This window comes from Homalodisca vitripennis, chromosome 2 (genome assembly GCF_021130785.1).
Source record: "Homalodisca vitripennis isolate AUS2020 chromosome 2, UT_GWSS_2.1, whole genome shotgun sequence".
Classification (NCBI taxonomy): domain Eukaryota; kingdom Metazoa; phylum Arthropoda; class Insecta; order Hemiptera; family Cicadellidae; genus Homalodisca; species Homalodisca vitripennis.
This window is the reverse complement of record NC_060208.1, coordinates 146,158,155-146,173,965: the sequence shown is the minus strand read 5'-3', so window position 1 is coordinate 146,173,965 and position 15,811 is coordinate 146,158,155. Positions and strand designations below refer to the sequence as shown.

Here is a 15,811-nt window from a genome sequence, read left to right as displayed (position 1 = left end):
TTTTCTCACCTATACAGAATCTCGGCCCCTCACCGAACGGCATGTAACTGTATGGTTTGATGTTGCTCTTATTCTCCTTGCTGAACCGTTCAGGAATGAACCGTTCCGGGTCTGGAAACAGCTCAGGGTCGTTGTGTAACCCTAGCACTGAGAAAAACACCTGAGTCCCCTTCTCTATGACTGTGTCGGTGCCAGGAACCGGGTAGTCACGGGAGCACAAACGGTTTAAAAATCCCAGAGGAGGATACTTCCTCAATGACTCTGAAAAGGCATTATTTTTACACAAAAGCACATCACTGAATAGTAATCGACTATTAGTTAAGTGTCATTCAGAGACATCCGTGTTCAGTTATGGGGCATCTTATACGAATGTGACAGATTTTGATTGATCACCAAATGCAATCCATTTCGCTTCAAGCCTGCAGTATTGTGTTATAGCCCTTCCTTCCTCCAAGAACATTTAATTGGAAACAGACGAAGTAAAATGGTTTGTCACTTTAAACATACTTATATTTTTACTAACATTCCCGGATAAAAATAAAAAATCTTTGTAGTCATTAAAAGTACTCGTAAAAATTATTTTTATAAACCTTTGTTAGTAGCTGTTATGAGTAACAAACTGTCCAATGTTTTAGTGTTTCGTGAAAGGGGTTGGAAATAGTCCTCCCAAGTATTCTGCCACAAATATTAATTATAGTATTGAAATTTTGAAAATTATGTAGTGCCGATATTAGAGAAATTCAAAGGGTTTAGAAAAAAAAATACAGTTCAGAACCGAGTTATTGACTACAACAGATGGTATGGATTTTTTAATATAGCAATAAGGAAACTTACGGATGTCTATTGATCACAATTTGAAATGAGCGTAAAATTAAATAGAACTGGACAGAGTGCTAACGCACAGAGTCTATTGCCATCGTTTAAATTAATATTTTTGTGCCCATGCGCTTAATAGTTTTTACAGCTGATGATTAACAGTTTACATATTATGTGGTACAGTCTGGCGTTTTAGCTTATGTTGAGTTGTTGAAATTGGTCTCACTTTTGATTCACTGCGATTAAACTTTAAAATGTACAATATTTTGAGAACGAACACAGTAGCACGTGTAGTATGTACAAATGTATTGAAAAACACAATATCTTAATAATAATCTTAGTTTATCTTCAATGTTTAAAATATGTATGTAAGATTACCACCATATAATTGAATAACAGTCATTAAATACAATCTAATATTCTCAGCAGTGCTGAGCTAAATACACGAGTTCTGAAAAATTGGGTATTTGTGAGTCTCTTCGTATTTCTTCTGAGGCCTTCATTAGCATCTTTTTAAAGGCAAATGTATCGGTATTTTTAGCTCCGGACACAAAAACCTAAACGCATTAACCCTTGTTCAGTTATATGTGATAACAAAAATACGAAATGGGAAACAATAACTATAATGCATAAAAAGCATTTAAACAAAAATAGTTCAAGAATAAATATAAGCTCTCATAATCGTACCGTCCACAACCATGCTGAGGTAGTCCAAGTCGTTGATACTCTCATATGTGATTTCCTGTATGGAGTCCACCTCCGCATGCAGCCTTTCTTGCACACCGGGGTTCATCGCCAACTCGTACAGGCAGAAACTCATGGCGCTGGAGGTAGTTTCGGATCCAGCCAAGATAAATACGAAAGATTCAGCAGCCAACTCGTTGTCAGAGAAACTCAGACTGCAATCTGTTTAATAACACAAATGCTCAATTTGGCCTAAAATTATGTTTTTATATAAAGATATTTTTTTAATTCAAGCAATGAAAACTTTATATATACATACTATATATATATATATATATATATATATATATATATATATATATATATATATATATATATATGATGTTTTCATTTTATGCGCGCGCGCGCACACACACACACACACACACACACACATTCAGAATATATATATATATATATATATAGTATTGAAACACTTTTACATTATAAATATTATAGCGTCCTGAAGAGAAGGCTATAAAACACATTATAATAACATACTTAATAATCATACATAAATAATTAACGTAACTAGATCTTACCCTGGGCAGCTGCGTCTTTTTTCAACTTGATTAAAAGCTGTAAATAGTCATTCCTGTTAACACCATTCTCCTCTCTAAATTTAATGGCGTCTTTGACTACTCCCATGAAAAATTTAGATACATCTGGGGGCACTACGCGTATGTTAAACTTTTTAGCGATTTCACAATTCAACATTAGGATCATACTTATCATTCGATCTATTGTAGGTGCCACTATTTTCTTTGCCATTTTTACAAAAGTTGAATCATTGTTTGTCAAAGCATCGCTTTCCAAACCGAAGGCTGTGTTTGAGATCACTGAAAGACCAAAACTGAAGAATAGTTTTTGACAGTCCACTGAAGAGCTTTCAAAATTCAATTTACGTACTGAGTTTATCATTTCGTCAGTACACTTAACCAATATTGGGAACATTCCTTTTATTTTTCCAGAGGAAAATGTCGGGGTTAGTTTCGTTCTTAAGTTCCTCCACTCTTCTCCTGCCAATGCAAATAAATGTGCTGAAAGTGGATCCTTCTGTTTGTTGTAATAGACTCCTCTATCTTGAAAAACTTCGAAATCCTTAACTAAAACCTGCCTTATAATGTCTGGGTCATTTATCAAGATGTCTTTTTGCCAAAAAGAGAAAAACCCTACAAGCTTGTAATGTTTGTGTTTGGTATACATATCAGCCAAGACACGCGAAATCGAGCATTTAAGGGTTAAACACGAAGTTAAACTTCCAAAAGGAAATGTTGGTGTGTCAAAAGGGATTCCACGTTTTTTGAAGTAGAGGTAAGCTATCCTAGCGTAAATGTAGGACCCCCATAAAACCGAAATGAAGATGGCGCTGAAGGTAATCAGTGTGATCACCACCACTCCAGCCATCCTTGGGTTAGTCAGAATCTAAAACAAAATTACAATTTAGTCAACCATTATCTTAGTAAGATCTTAAAAAGTTATATGATAAACAAACTTTATAATGTGAAAAATTACATATAATTTCAGAAGATATTTTACATACTAACAATTGTATCCCCTTCATTGACAGAGCGTTAGCGAAGCATATCACTCGTGGGGGATGGAAACATTTAATTTCTGTCTACTTGTCTGTATTACCCACGATATCTAAAAAATAATCTGACCTATTGATTTGAATATTTTCATGAAGTTTTGTTTCTAAAGGCCTGTAAACAAAGGTGAGTTCGATGATGGTGCATGTTACAGCATGGGGTTTAGGCACATTTTAAATTAGTCTAATGGTAACTGTGATGGCAACGAGAAAATATGAGAATAAATAAAATTGTTAACACAATAAATCCAATCATATGGATTTTAACATATGTTATAGTGACATATTAAAAAATAATCTTTTGTTGATTTTGTGTGTATACAAAATCATAGAGTCGAAAGCCAATGCTAAAATTCTGTGACAAAATATGATTTTAGCAAATTCTTTCGAGTTAGTACCCTCTGTAGCTTATCGAGAGTTTTATTAATTAAGGATACCCAGTTACGAAAAAGCAAACAAAGTTTAAAATTTGTAAATTTGTGCTATAATTTAATTTCAAATTCAGTACCGGTAATATTATTTAATGTTCTTTTCTGAACATTTTGATTCGAAATACTTGATATTTACTAAATTTTTATGAGTTTTAATTTCAAGTTTAACATTGCGAGGGCTTACTTAGTAAAAACTATGCCTAATTGCGTTGTCTTTCAGGAGGTTGTTTTCTCTCGAAACTTTATCCTTGGCATCTTTAGCTACCATTTTTTCCTAATCCATCGAAATAAGATGAATGTTTCTGCTTATTCTTATTGATGTGTTTCATAACACTACGATTTTCATGAAGCTGCAATACCAAAAAGTTAACTGGTTATTATAGAAAAATGTAACCTTTTTTAGTTATTTTATAAAAATACTCGTATATTAAAAATCCAATAATTTTAATACACTGAAGATAAATCTTATTATTGTAGCTAAGATACCAAGTTTCAATAAAAAGTGTAAATATCTTTCCTTATCTTACTTTTTGAGACTAGAGTTCCAAAAACTGCTCATTTAACTGATCAGTCGTTAGTGAGATTGTGGCGTTTGGAGGCCCACACTACTACGAAATCTAACTCAATGAACAAAAATGTGAAAGCATCATGTGGCAAGACACATTGAGAAACATTTATTCTGATGACTTTAATTTTTAATGAAAATTCAGTTACAAATAGTTAAAAATGTGTTTTATTAACATGCATGCTCAACCACGAAATTTGGCTTGAGATTAGTTGAAGCATATCACGGTATTGCGTACTCGTATCTTGTTATTAAAAAATGTTCCCTCAGCTCTTTACAAAGCATAAATATTTAAATAACTATAACAATCAGCAAAAGTTTAATGTTAAATTTTTCGCAATAAGGCGAAATATAATAATAACTCTACCTTTCATGTGAAAATAATTTTCTATAGGTATTACCACTGTAAAACTTTAATGAACTCCCGATAGTGAGATTAATTTTACAATAGACATTGTACAATATACATTAGGATTTTAAAATACCTTCGAGAAATTGTACACTTAAAAACAAAGGAATAGTAAAATTCCTATAAACGCCTCTCCTAAAATTCTTAGTTATCTATCTATTTGTATGTAAGTGATTTTAATATAGTTATATTTTACATTTGTCAACTTTAAGTGTTTTACACGGCCAATTATACCTGATATACTAACTTCCAAAGATTAAAAATTGATGATTGTCGAAATCGAACATAAAGTGTACAAATTATTATAACACATATCATAAAACATTTAAATGTCGATAAATTCAGTATAGAAAAGATTTTAACCCTATTGATGTTATAAACTTGAAAGTTTGTTAGAATGTATTTTTGTATTTTTGGATATTTGTGTTTGTGTGTTTGGATGTTTAATTCTCAATTACCCAAATGTAGTGGACAAGTTTATATGAAACATTTTGGCAAGGATATTGGCTACATATAATACATAGACATATTTTTATCCCAAAATTCCACACGTTATAAAATAATTACTCCAGAATTTGTATTTTCATAAAAGTGTCGTACTGCCCCATAAATATTTATGAATGTAGTATTAAATTATGCTTGGTAAAACAAGGTGTTATAAGTTAAAACAGTAATCTTGATTGCATATAGATAGGGTTGGATTTCACTGGAAATCTACACGAAATTACCAAAATACTTAAAATACACACCTTAAATGACTTAAAATAACACATATGTTCATTTCATAACGTTTGCTTGAAAGTAAAACTAATTATTTGTAATCTTTGTTTATTAATGTATATTTGTTTTGTACCACATGTTGACACACTGAATAACTAATTTATCAAAGTGAGAGCAAGTTGAAATGACGTATTTAAGTATGATTTATTAAGTACAATAATATTGTATAAAAACTGCCAACGGGAGCAAATTCATTAATTTCTAAGATAAAAATAAATTCTTAATTTAACATTAATTCTGGCTTTAAGAACGTTGCTACAGAGATTTTAAGTTTCTAAATACAATTGTAAGCTTTTCCACCAGAGTACAACACCAAACTTCGTCATCTGCTATTGTGCAAGTTAAGCCTGATCCCCAAACTTGTCATCTACAATAATTCGTACAATGAAAGTTTGGTACTACATAATAATGTGTGCTAACTTATGTAGTTTGACTTCAACGCATGTTCAGATAAGAAGTAACCATTTTGAAGAAATGCTCTCGAAAATGTAATTATATGCAATTTTACAATTTTTACTGTAAAAATCTTCCAAAAAAGTGTTAGTAATTTTTAGTTTGGTAGTATATATTTCTCCTTCTTAAGCAAAAAGAACGTTAGAACTCTAAAGAAATAATAAATATTAAAAGTGAGTAAATACTCGCCCCCGGAGGGGGAATCCAATTCTAACTGCTTAATACCTGTCAATAGAACCTATACTGGATACATTAGAAAAGGATGAGTCACTTAAAACTGGATAACCCCTTGGTTGTCAAGGAGCAACACATCAGTAATCACATATGTCGAGATAATGGGGTAAAAAAGATTGTTCAATAGGTATAGATGACTATGGACGATGACTGTTGGAGTGGTTGAGGCTTCTTTGGTTTTAAGGGGTTTTAAAGCCTAAACATTAGGGAATATGTCTTCCCCTAACCAATTGGACTGGATGAGGTTAGAATAGAGCGAGCTTCCCTTTTCTCAAGGTCACATAACTGAGGTAGTGTATATTATCATGAGATATTGACAGAAGGCGGCCTCTATACCCAACATTATTCACCCTGAATATCCTGTCACTCCGTAAGCAGAGCAACGTTTATTTAGTCTTAAGTGCAATGAGGTGTTTCCTCTTCTTGCTGTTAGTGAAAAATAATTATTACTTATTAAATATGTTGAATTAGGATATAATATTTATTACGTGTTTTCTTAAAAAGTTATGATGGTAAAGGGTATGTTCCTTACTTTATATAAGACTAGCAGTTGCCCGCGGCTTCACACGCAGTTTTCTGTTGAAAAACAGGACACTATATTCACGTATTCTTTTTCTATTACAATCTAAACTCTCCTGAGACAATTGATAGTCATTCCTTCGTGAGCCTCTTGGGCTCATAAATAAGATATGTACCATATTTCTTGCCTCTATCTTTCGTGGTTTTTGCTGGGCGTTGATAAGTTATTCAGAACACTTATCACACTTTCATTATAAAGAAAATTCATTTTCTGTCTAAGATATTTCCAGTATTATTGTAGGGTTTGCCTCGTGCCTCAATCAAGAAAACGTATACCAATAAAAACCAACTTCGATCATAAAGTGTCTTTTTTCGGCTCTTAATTTACTTTCGATCTAACCTGATTCGGTTACTTTATGAGCAAACATGCTCATAAAGTACTAACTAACTACCTTGTGCAATAAGGTAGTTTTTAGTAATCTTTTTCATCTGCATTGTAATCTACTGAGCAAGCAATTTACAATAATTTAATATTTTCTAAAATTTAAATGTAAACAAATGTTTCTGCCTCTTTGATGAATTTCAGCTGAAAGTATTAACAGCTATTAAGTATAAGTTCACCCTGTATTATGTGTCATAGCGCAGTCTGGCAGATAGAATGTAAATCATCCCAATATCAACAGCTACTTAGAAATCACAAATAATGCCGTCAAAATCGGTCTAGTCGTTTAGGAGGAGTTCAGTGACATACACACGAAATATATATATATTTTTTTGTGTTTCCCGCGGCTTCGCACGCTTTTCGTAAGTTTTGCCCGCGTATGAGCATTTCTGGTTGAAGTAAATTATATTTCCAACCCCGATGTAGATTTTACCTTGATGTCACGATCAAGAAAATATGTCAAAAATGTATTGTACATGCATAATGTATTTTATTACAAAGTGGTCTACCACTCAACCTTTAAGTTCAACCAAAAATCTAGTTTAGACAATTATACATCATAACTTAGCGCCTTCAAATAGTGTTTCACTGTTTTATATACGTACCTATCTCGTAATTGCAGGTTATAATGTGCAGGCGCTTTGAAAACTTTTCTTCATTTTATTCGTTTATATTCACGACATAAGCGAATAATTCAGATAATAACTATCCTATCTTCTAAGTTAGACTAAATTACGGATACATGTGAAATTTGATTGAAATTGGTTCAGTCGTTTTGGAGTTTATTGGCAACATACATCGTGACTCAAGATTTTTATATATATAAGATAAAGGAAAATAAACAAAAGCATTTAACATGTGTTATCAAAATAATTTTAAAATTAAACATCATAGTTTTACTATAAACTTAAAATGTGAGAGCAAGTAATTAATTGTATTATTTCTTATTTAATACCACTTGGATTTGTTGTGATATAATTTGTATGAGTTAACTAATGAGGAATTTGCATTTATTCTTTGCTTGACGACATATCGATCGTAATCGAAATTCTGGGATGCTTACAACACTCCTGGATCTGTGCATATTCTTTACATGTCCTCAACTGTGTTTAATTCCGGACTGTAGGAAGGTCACTCCAATATATTTTGTATTGCACTTACCGGAACACTATTGTTTTATGTTTTGGGATTCTTCTTCTAGAAGAACAAGTTTCACACCCTCTACTTCTTGGATGATTAAACTTAAATAATTTAACCTTATGGGTTCTAAATAAACATTGGTTCTGGGAATAAATGTCTTAAAACCTTGGGATTAATATTAAATACATTTAAAATGAGACATCACCCAAAACTCTGCGACTAAAAATAAGGGCTTAAAATGTTCCATTTTAGTATTGCTATTATGAGTTAGAAATCAAGATTGTGACCGATATGACCGGCTCTTAACGAACGTTTAAGAAATTGCCATAGCCATCTACAAGGAAATGACAAGGTTATATGTCAATGTATGCATAATATTACAGCCAAAAACACATCGTAAACATCCACTATCTTAATTATTTTGGTTGAATAGATTTTTTTAACAAATCTATCACGAACTTACGAGCATTAACTATGATAGCTACGAGGATAGTTCGTGAGTGGCAGATTTCGCGAGATCCAACGATACAGATTTCGGGGACCAAATCTATTTTATTTTTCAACAAACCTGATCAAGATAAAGATATATGTACTTAAGTCGAAAATGACTTGCGTTTCCTGAGCAATAAATATTCGATCAGAATAGTTACACATGTTTCTTTTGTCTTAGATTTTTGAAGTAGAGCTCAAAGGCCATATAGGTTTCCAATTAAGAAGCGCATGAACTCAAAAACATCCTTTAAGTGCATAAAGGATCTTGAGCGGCCTTCTTCCAGTCTTTTGCAAAAATGGCCTCCTTCTGGTTCCGATTCCACAGTCCCAAGCACATAATATAAATTAATGAGATTTAACCCAAACGAAAACAAATACTAACGAAATTAGATATACTGTCTTTATGTATAAGTTTTGTTCAGGAAATAATCGAAAAATATCTTTTGCAAAACCAATCGTATTAAAATTTGGAAATTTATCTTTTTTTCAAGAAATTAATATTTTAATTGAAATCATAAAACTTCACATGCCAGTCATTCTTTGGTTACTGTAATCAATGACAGTAAGTTATCATCCAATTATGTAAGGTGTGTATAACAGTGTATATTATAAAATATTATAATATGTACTAATTTGGCAATATTTTCTATTTAAATTGAATTAATATCAAGTCTGATTGAAGACTATTTATGAATATACTATTTACTGTATGCTAATTATAATTCAAAATTTTTCTGCTGCCCTATCGAATTCGCCCCTTAAAGCATCTACATATAAATGATAAGATAAAGTTCAAAGATAAAATTTAATTTAATTTTGACAAATGAAAGCTTAACAGTAGACACTACTATAAAATGGAATCAATAAAGCTGTGGTCTTGGTCACTTGACCATTCCACGACTATAAATGACGTTATGGTAAAATTGGGAATTTTCACGTGCCTTCTTGGCCATGCTGGCCATTTTGTTTCAAACGTAATTATTTATATTTGTGTGTGTTTCGGTAAAACATTCCCTTCAAACCAATGAATATTTAGGAGAAAGTAAATTTTGACCACTCTACGATTAAAGAAGTTTAGTAATATAAAGTCAGCCTAAAGATATCCTAAGGTGGAGTGGATTACTGGTATGAAAATGTGGGTTTGTAAGAGCAATTCATAAATACAACTAAAAATGTTGAGTTATTTTTTATACACGCTTGCTTAAAAGTACTTAAATCATACAACGCAAAACATTTGGTATATTATAAATTATCTTGCACATTTATATTTATGTAAATGCTAATCCACAATATGTGCAATAATATGCGTAATCCGTGAAATCAAATTTTGAGTTAATGATTTTGAAAGTTGACTTCACCTAGTGGTTGATAACTATAATTAGTGTTTTTTTATATACGTACAATATCTCAAAATCTTGATTCAATTAGTTTTCCTCTTTTTAAATCAATGAAATAAATCTTCAAAATGTACATTTAGTCTTATTTTACTCAGTTTTTTTAGCTGCTTAAGATACTTGTGGTTTTGTCACAGACCTAACATTAAAGAAATCGAAGAGTTTAAAAGTGTAACACCTGTGTCTTTGTTGAAATAAACTGTGTACGTATTGCTTTTAAATCAATCATACTAACGCTGAAACTAGTACTAACTGCTACTAACTGCTACTAATTGAATATTTAAAAAAATAAAAATGTTTTGAAAATGAGAGCAATAAAGTTTGAACCCATATTCCGGACACTAAATTGTAAAGTTTGTTATTTAGAAATCAAATTTCAAGTATTTAAAAAATGAAATAAAATAATGAAAATATAATTTGACTTTATAGAATCAGATTTAATCAAAAGAAAAAGGAATAGAATTAATTCAAAGCAAGGCTGGATTGTTTGGTTTACGAAGTGTACTGTGGTGTTGGCCTCACGGAGTATGAACGTAAATAAACAGGTAGCCGTAATGGTCCAAGATTGGTGTGCGAAGCAAGCTGCTATATTTTCCAGTTTACATCCTAAAAATATATTCGAACTCTCAAATCGAAATGATATATTTGTAATAATATTTGAGGAAGTTAGGAAATATAGGGAATACAACTTACCTTCTATGTGGAAACTCTCTACGATTCGCCTTCCTTCTTGTAAATGGTTATCAACTACAGTGGAAATCTACAAGTAACCTACAGAGCCAGACTGAACATCACTATTTAACAAATACTAATAATTTGAATAGCGTGCAGAGTGTTTGGACCGCATCACGAAATGCTACAGCACGCTACCAACCGTTTCCTCCTAACATTTATCTGTCTGCTTACTAACCAAAGCAATACTTTTATTATTGACATTTCATTAAATTCATAATTTCTGCGAACTCTCAGCAAATTAATATTTCGCTCTTAGCTGGAGTGCCCTTAGGGTACATTACGCAACTTTTGCGTTTGTAGCAATACTATTGAAAATAACCTATTACTATCAAGCAGGTTTATGTATAAACTAGCGAAAGTAGAGGTTTGGGTCGGGGTTTAAATATCCATAACATATTTAATATACAGGGTGTACCAAAAAAAATCTATCCAATATTTAATATACTGTCCCTTAGCCCTTAGACCTTAGCTTTTTTAGTTAGTTGTTTTTTAGGTAGTCCAAGCTGCTTCGTGAGCTTGCTTCGATAAAATTAATTGAAATAAAATAAGACATTTTTGTATGTAAATAATGGAATTCTTGAAAGAGTTGAACGATGTTGGTAAATTCAAGTTTAAAGAATATAAGAAGTTGAATGAATTAGAAGAAGATAAGAAATATAAAATTTAAATAATTGAGAAAGAATTATAGATACCTACATTTGGATTAAAAATCATTGCAGAACTGGAAGATTAAAAAGTTCATCTGCTAAATAGATTTTTGAATATATTGGATTATAAAAAGATCAAAGAAATCAACAAAAAAGATAACTTACATTTAATATTTGTTGGAACGAAGAAAATTAAAGAAAATTGTGTAATATGGTTAATATTGTAGAATAAAGATTTTTTATTACACATCTTAAGAATATTGAAAGCAAACTTTATACATAAACATTTGAATTACTAAATGGTTCCAAAATTGTTTAATGTTTGACTTTTTACATGTTATTTTTCATTCATTTTTCAATTTATCCATGGCTTTCAATAAATTTTTTATTATCCAATAAAGTGTTTAAATATTTGATTTTTTAGAGATTTCTATAGTTTAACATGGTAATTTCATTCATTTTCGTTTCGTTTTCAATTTGTCCACTCGGCTCTTAAAGTGGCCTAGAACAACCACGGGAAAGGAAATAGTAGGGAAGACATAACTTGAAACCTCATGTCTTAATTTAACCAATGACCAAGTCACTCTTATCCCCGAATTTTAAGCACTCACACTTAAAAACTATAAATTAAATTACAAGTCTCAAGAGAGAATCTTACTATGAAGAATTATTGAACAGATGGAAAGATATATGAACGGGTTAACTTAAAACATCAAAAGCTCTCTACCTTACACTAAGAGGAACATATGTACCAGATTTCAATTCTGTAGGATTTTTCTATCAAGAGTTATCGAACAGATGGACAGAGATACGCAAGGACTACCTTTTGAACTTACTATCGTAAAAAATCAATAGCGCTATTCCTTATACAAAGAGGGACCTATATACCAGGTTTCAAGTCTCTAGGACCTTTCTATCAAGAGTTATCGCACAGACGGACTATCTCATGGCATTTCGATCGTAAAAATAGAAGCGTTCTTCATTACACTAAGAGGAGCTTGTGTGTCAGATTTCATGCCACTAGGACCTTTTTATCAAGCGTTATCGCACAGAAGGACAGAGATATGGACGGACTATCTCATGGCATTTCGATCGTAAAAATAGAAGCTTTCTTCATTACACTAAGAGGAGCTTGTGTGCCAGATTTCATGCCACTAAGACCTTTTCTATCAAGCGTTACCGCACAGACGGACAGAGATATGGACGGACTATTTCATGGCATTTCGATCGTAAAAATAGAAGCTTTCTTCATTACACTAAGAGGAGCTTGTGTGCCAGATTTCATGCCACTAAGACCTTTCTATCAAGCGTTACCGCACAGACGGACAGAGATATGGACGGACTATCTCATGGCATTTCGATCGTAAAAATAGAAGCTTTCTTCATTACACTAAGAGGAGCTTGTGTGCCAGATTTCATGCCACTAAGACCTTTCTATCAAGCGTTATCGCACAGACGGACAGAGATATGGATAGAGATATGGACGGACTATCTCATGGCATTTCGATCGTAAAAATAGAAGCGTTCTTCATTACACTAAGAGGAGCTTGTGTGCCAGATTTCATGCCACTAAGACCTTTCTATCAAGCGTTATCGCACAGACGGACACAAATATGGACGTATTACCTTTTGACCTTAAGTTATCGCACAGACGGACAGACGGTGGTCAGCGAACGATACAAAGTGAAGAAGGCCCGGTCGTGTCTGTAACAAAATATAAACTAAACCTATGACTTACTAAGAATGCTTGATTAAAAGCTAACACTCAAGTCGTATTTTTATATAAATATAAAGTGAAACGTACGGCACGTTTATATTCTTTTTGTATTTCACCATGACTACGTAATGTTACGAAACCGCCGAACAGTCCTAGGATGGACCATAATTATTATTGCAATTGTTTAGCTTTAAACATGATTTTAACAAGCTGAAATATTACACATTTTGTACAAAACAATATAATGAATATAGAAATAAAACGAACATCATCGTTAAAACAAAAATCAACCATATCATATTTTTTGATTTTATCCATTGTAACCGAAACAATCACTTTCAATATAAGTTATTAGGCCTTTGTGTGATAACTGAGTTAAATATTTTGTATAAGGTTTTTTATGAAGTTTACATATCCTCCTATTTATTCCAGAAACTGTAAAATTGATAGATGTATTAAGTGAATTTAATTAGTTGATAGAAATGTTATATCAATGTGCACTCTCTTACTACGTCGCATTTTCATGTAACCTTGTTTGTATATTGCACAAGAGTAAGTTATAAATTGCTACCTGGTGTTTATGTAACACGCAATTCGATAATTTTACACTTTACTGACTTTGATATAATCATATACAACAAATATTATCAACTGCTAAACCATAAACTTGAGTATTATGAGAAAGAAAATACTAAATGTTCATAAATTGGAAATATTTTAGTTTACATATCAAAGTAAAATATTATAGACTAGTAATTTTGATATTAAAACTATAAACATTATTTTAAACTTTTCTTTAGATTGCCTTTAAACGCAAATAAAACTGCAGAACATTTTCCTTATAAAATAAACACATAATATAGTATAATACTAAGAGTAGTCAATTTGATATATCCCAACACAGATTGGCCCTGATAAGCAATTATTCCATTTTTTTCTATTACACATTTTAATAAAATCCCATCGTATTTGAAGTTTTGGTTTAAAAAAGAAGTCAACCACCGGCTATTTAAAATAAGTTTTTATGATCATTAAAAGTGTTTTGACTGTAATATAGTAATTTATATAATTAAGTAAATGTAATATATTTATAATTTGTAGGTTTTACGGTATATTTATGATTTTGTTTAAAAATGTCAATTTTAACGGCAGTAAAGTTTTTGATTTCTTATATATTCTAGTTGTTTTTTTTTGTACAGTATTGATTTACGTATCGAACTGTAATCATACACCAAATGTTAAATTGAAATATCAATATTTATATTTGGCTTAGCGTAATTGGTCCCCAAACACTTTTAAAAGTAAATGGCATGTGCAAAAAATTGTAGTTTATTAGGCATTGGAGGAAACTGGATAGTTTTAGACATACGAGTGGAGGAACTGTTTTATACATTAGATCTGTAAAGAAGAATATAAGGTAAACTATTTCCAGATTGTAACATGTATGCGAGTAAATATAAACTTACTAGAAATAACTATAAAATATTTGGAGGAAATTAATATTTCAATTAATTATCAATAGATTACTTGAACCATATCAAATACCCCTTAAAGTGAGAGAATCTTGTTTGACACCTAGAAGGCATAGGTCTACCCAAAATCGTGCCTCCTGTGAGATTTTTGAAATTGTGTTTATGTCCAAATTAGCTACGAATATTCCATAATCCAGCCTAAATAACATGTTATTATGTTTCCTTTATAAGCCTTTATCGCTTGAAAAATTTTGTGCAAATTTTACAATATGCATAATTCTTCAGGTCCTAGTCTGAATGATAATTTTAAAGTATATGCGCGTTAGCTAATTATCCTACTATTTACGATGAAGTAATCTGAAAATGTGAAATAAATACATAAAATATTAATTTACATATACAAAAATTTGGAAAATTTTGGAAGGGGCGAGTCGGGAAGAAGTGGTGGCTGCACAGTTCAAGGCGTCAGACTTTGAATCATAGTTATAATTTCAGATTTAGACTTAAAATCCCATTTAAAATTTCTATTTATCATTGTAAATTAAATAAACAATTCCTTTATGAAAGATGCGGAGGTAGAGCTGTCAAGCCTTCTCTACCACTCAACCTCAAATAGCAACTAAAACAATTAAAACTAATAAAATAGTAAATGACTGGATGGCGTATACTAGCTTGAAACCTGCTTATTTGCATAATCTAAAGTATATGTTATGTCAATCAAGGACATACAATTAAGATAGCGTGTTGATATTCCCCATACGTACGGAACTTAAATACTATGATTATCTGGCTGAACCGGCATGTGACTGAAGGATTTCCTGCAATCTGTTTTCAAGCCACAATAAATCCAATTATTCAGAGTTAACTTATTTACATGTTTCTCAGATAATGTTTATGAAAAATACATTCACCAAAAAGGGAAATATTGCTCTTGAACATCTGGACTTATTTATGCTCTTGGAATGCCGGGTTTGAGAACGGAACTGACAGTTCTAGAATGCAGCATCCCCCAAGAGAGGAGTTCATCTTCTCAACTGTAATCTTGGTTGTTACTTCTGACTTTGGAAATGACATTTCTCTCCGACTCAGACATTTTAGTCTCAGGCCATTTTATCATCGTTTCATCCTTAGTTACGAAGGATATACTAAATTAGAACCCACAAGTACTTTTTAAGTTTAAAACCACAACTATAGCTAAAGTTGTAGGTGGAGTTATAATTACATAATGTGTTTTAATATTAAAATATATTT

At 31.6% G+C, this 15,811-nt stretch overlaps 1 protein-coding gene across 1 annotated transcript in view; it reads right to left on the bottom strand.

Annotated features, from left to right (window-relative positions):
* Positions 1–15,811, bottom strand: part of LOC124354852 (probable cytochrome P450 6a14) — a 34,896-nt gene that overhangs the window by 482 nt on the left and 18,603 nt on the right. The window contains exons 2-4 of the mRNA XM_046805611.1: positions 2,082–2,964; positions 1,504–1,722; positions 10–261 (exon numbers count right to left, since the gene is read on the bottom strand). Coding sequence (XP_046661567.1) covers positions 10–261; positions 1,504–1,722; positions 2,082–2,946 — 1,336 coding nt within the window. The 5' untranslated portion in view covers positions 2,947–2,964. The remainder of the gene's footprint in view (positions 1–9; positions 262–1,503; positions 1,723–2,081; positions 2,965–15,811) is intronic.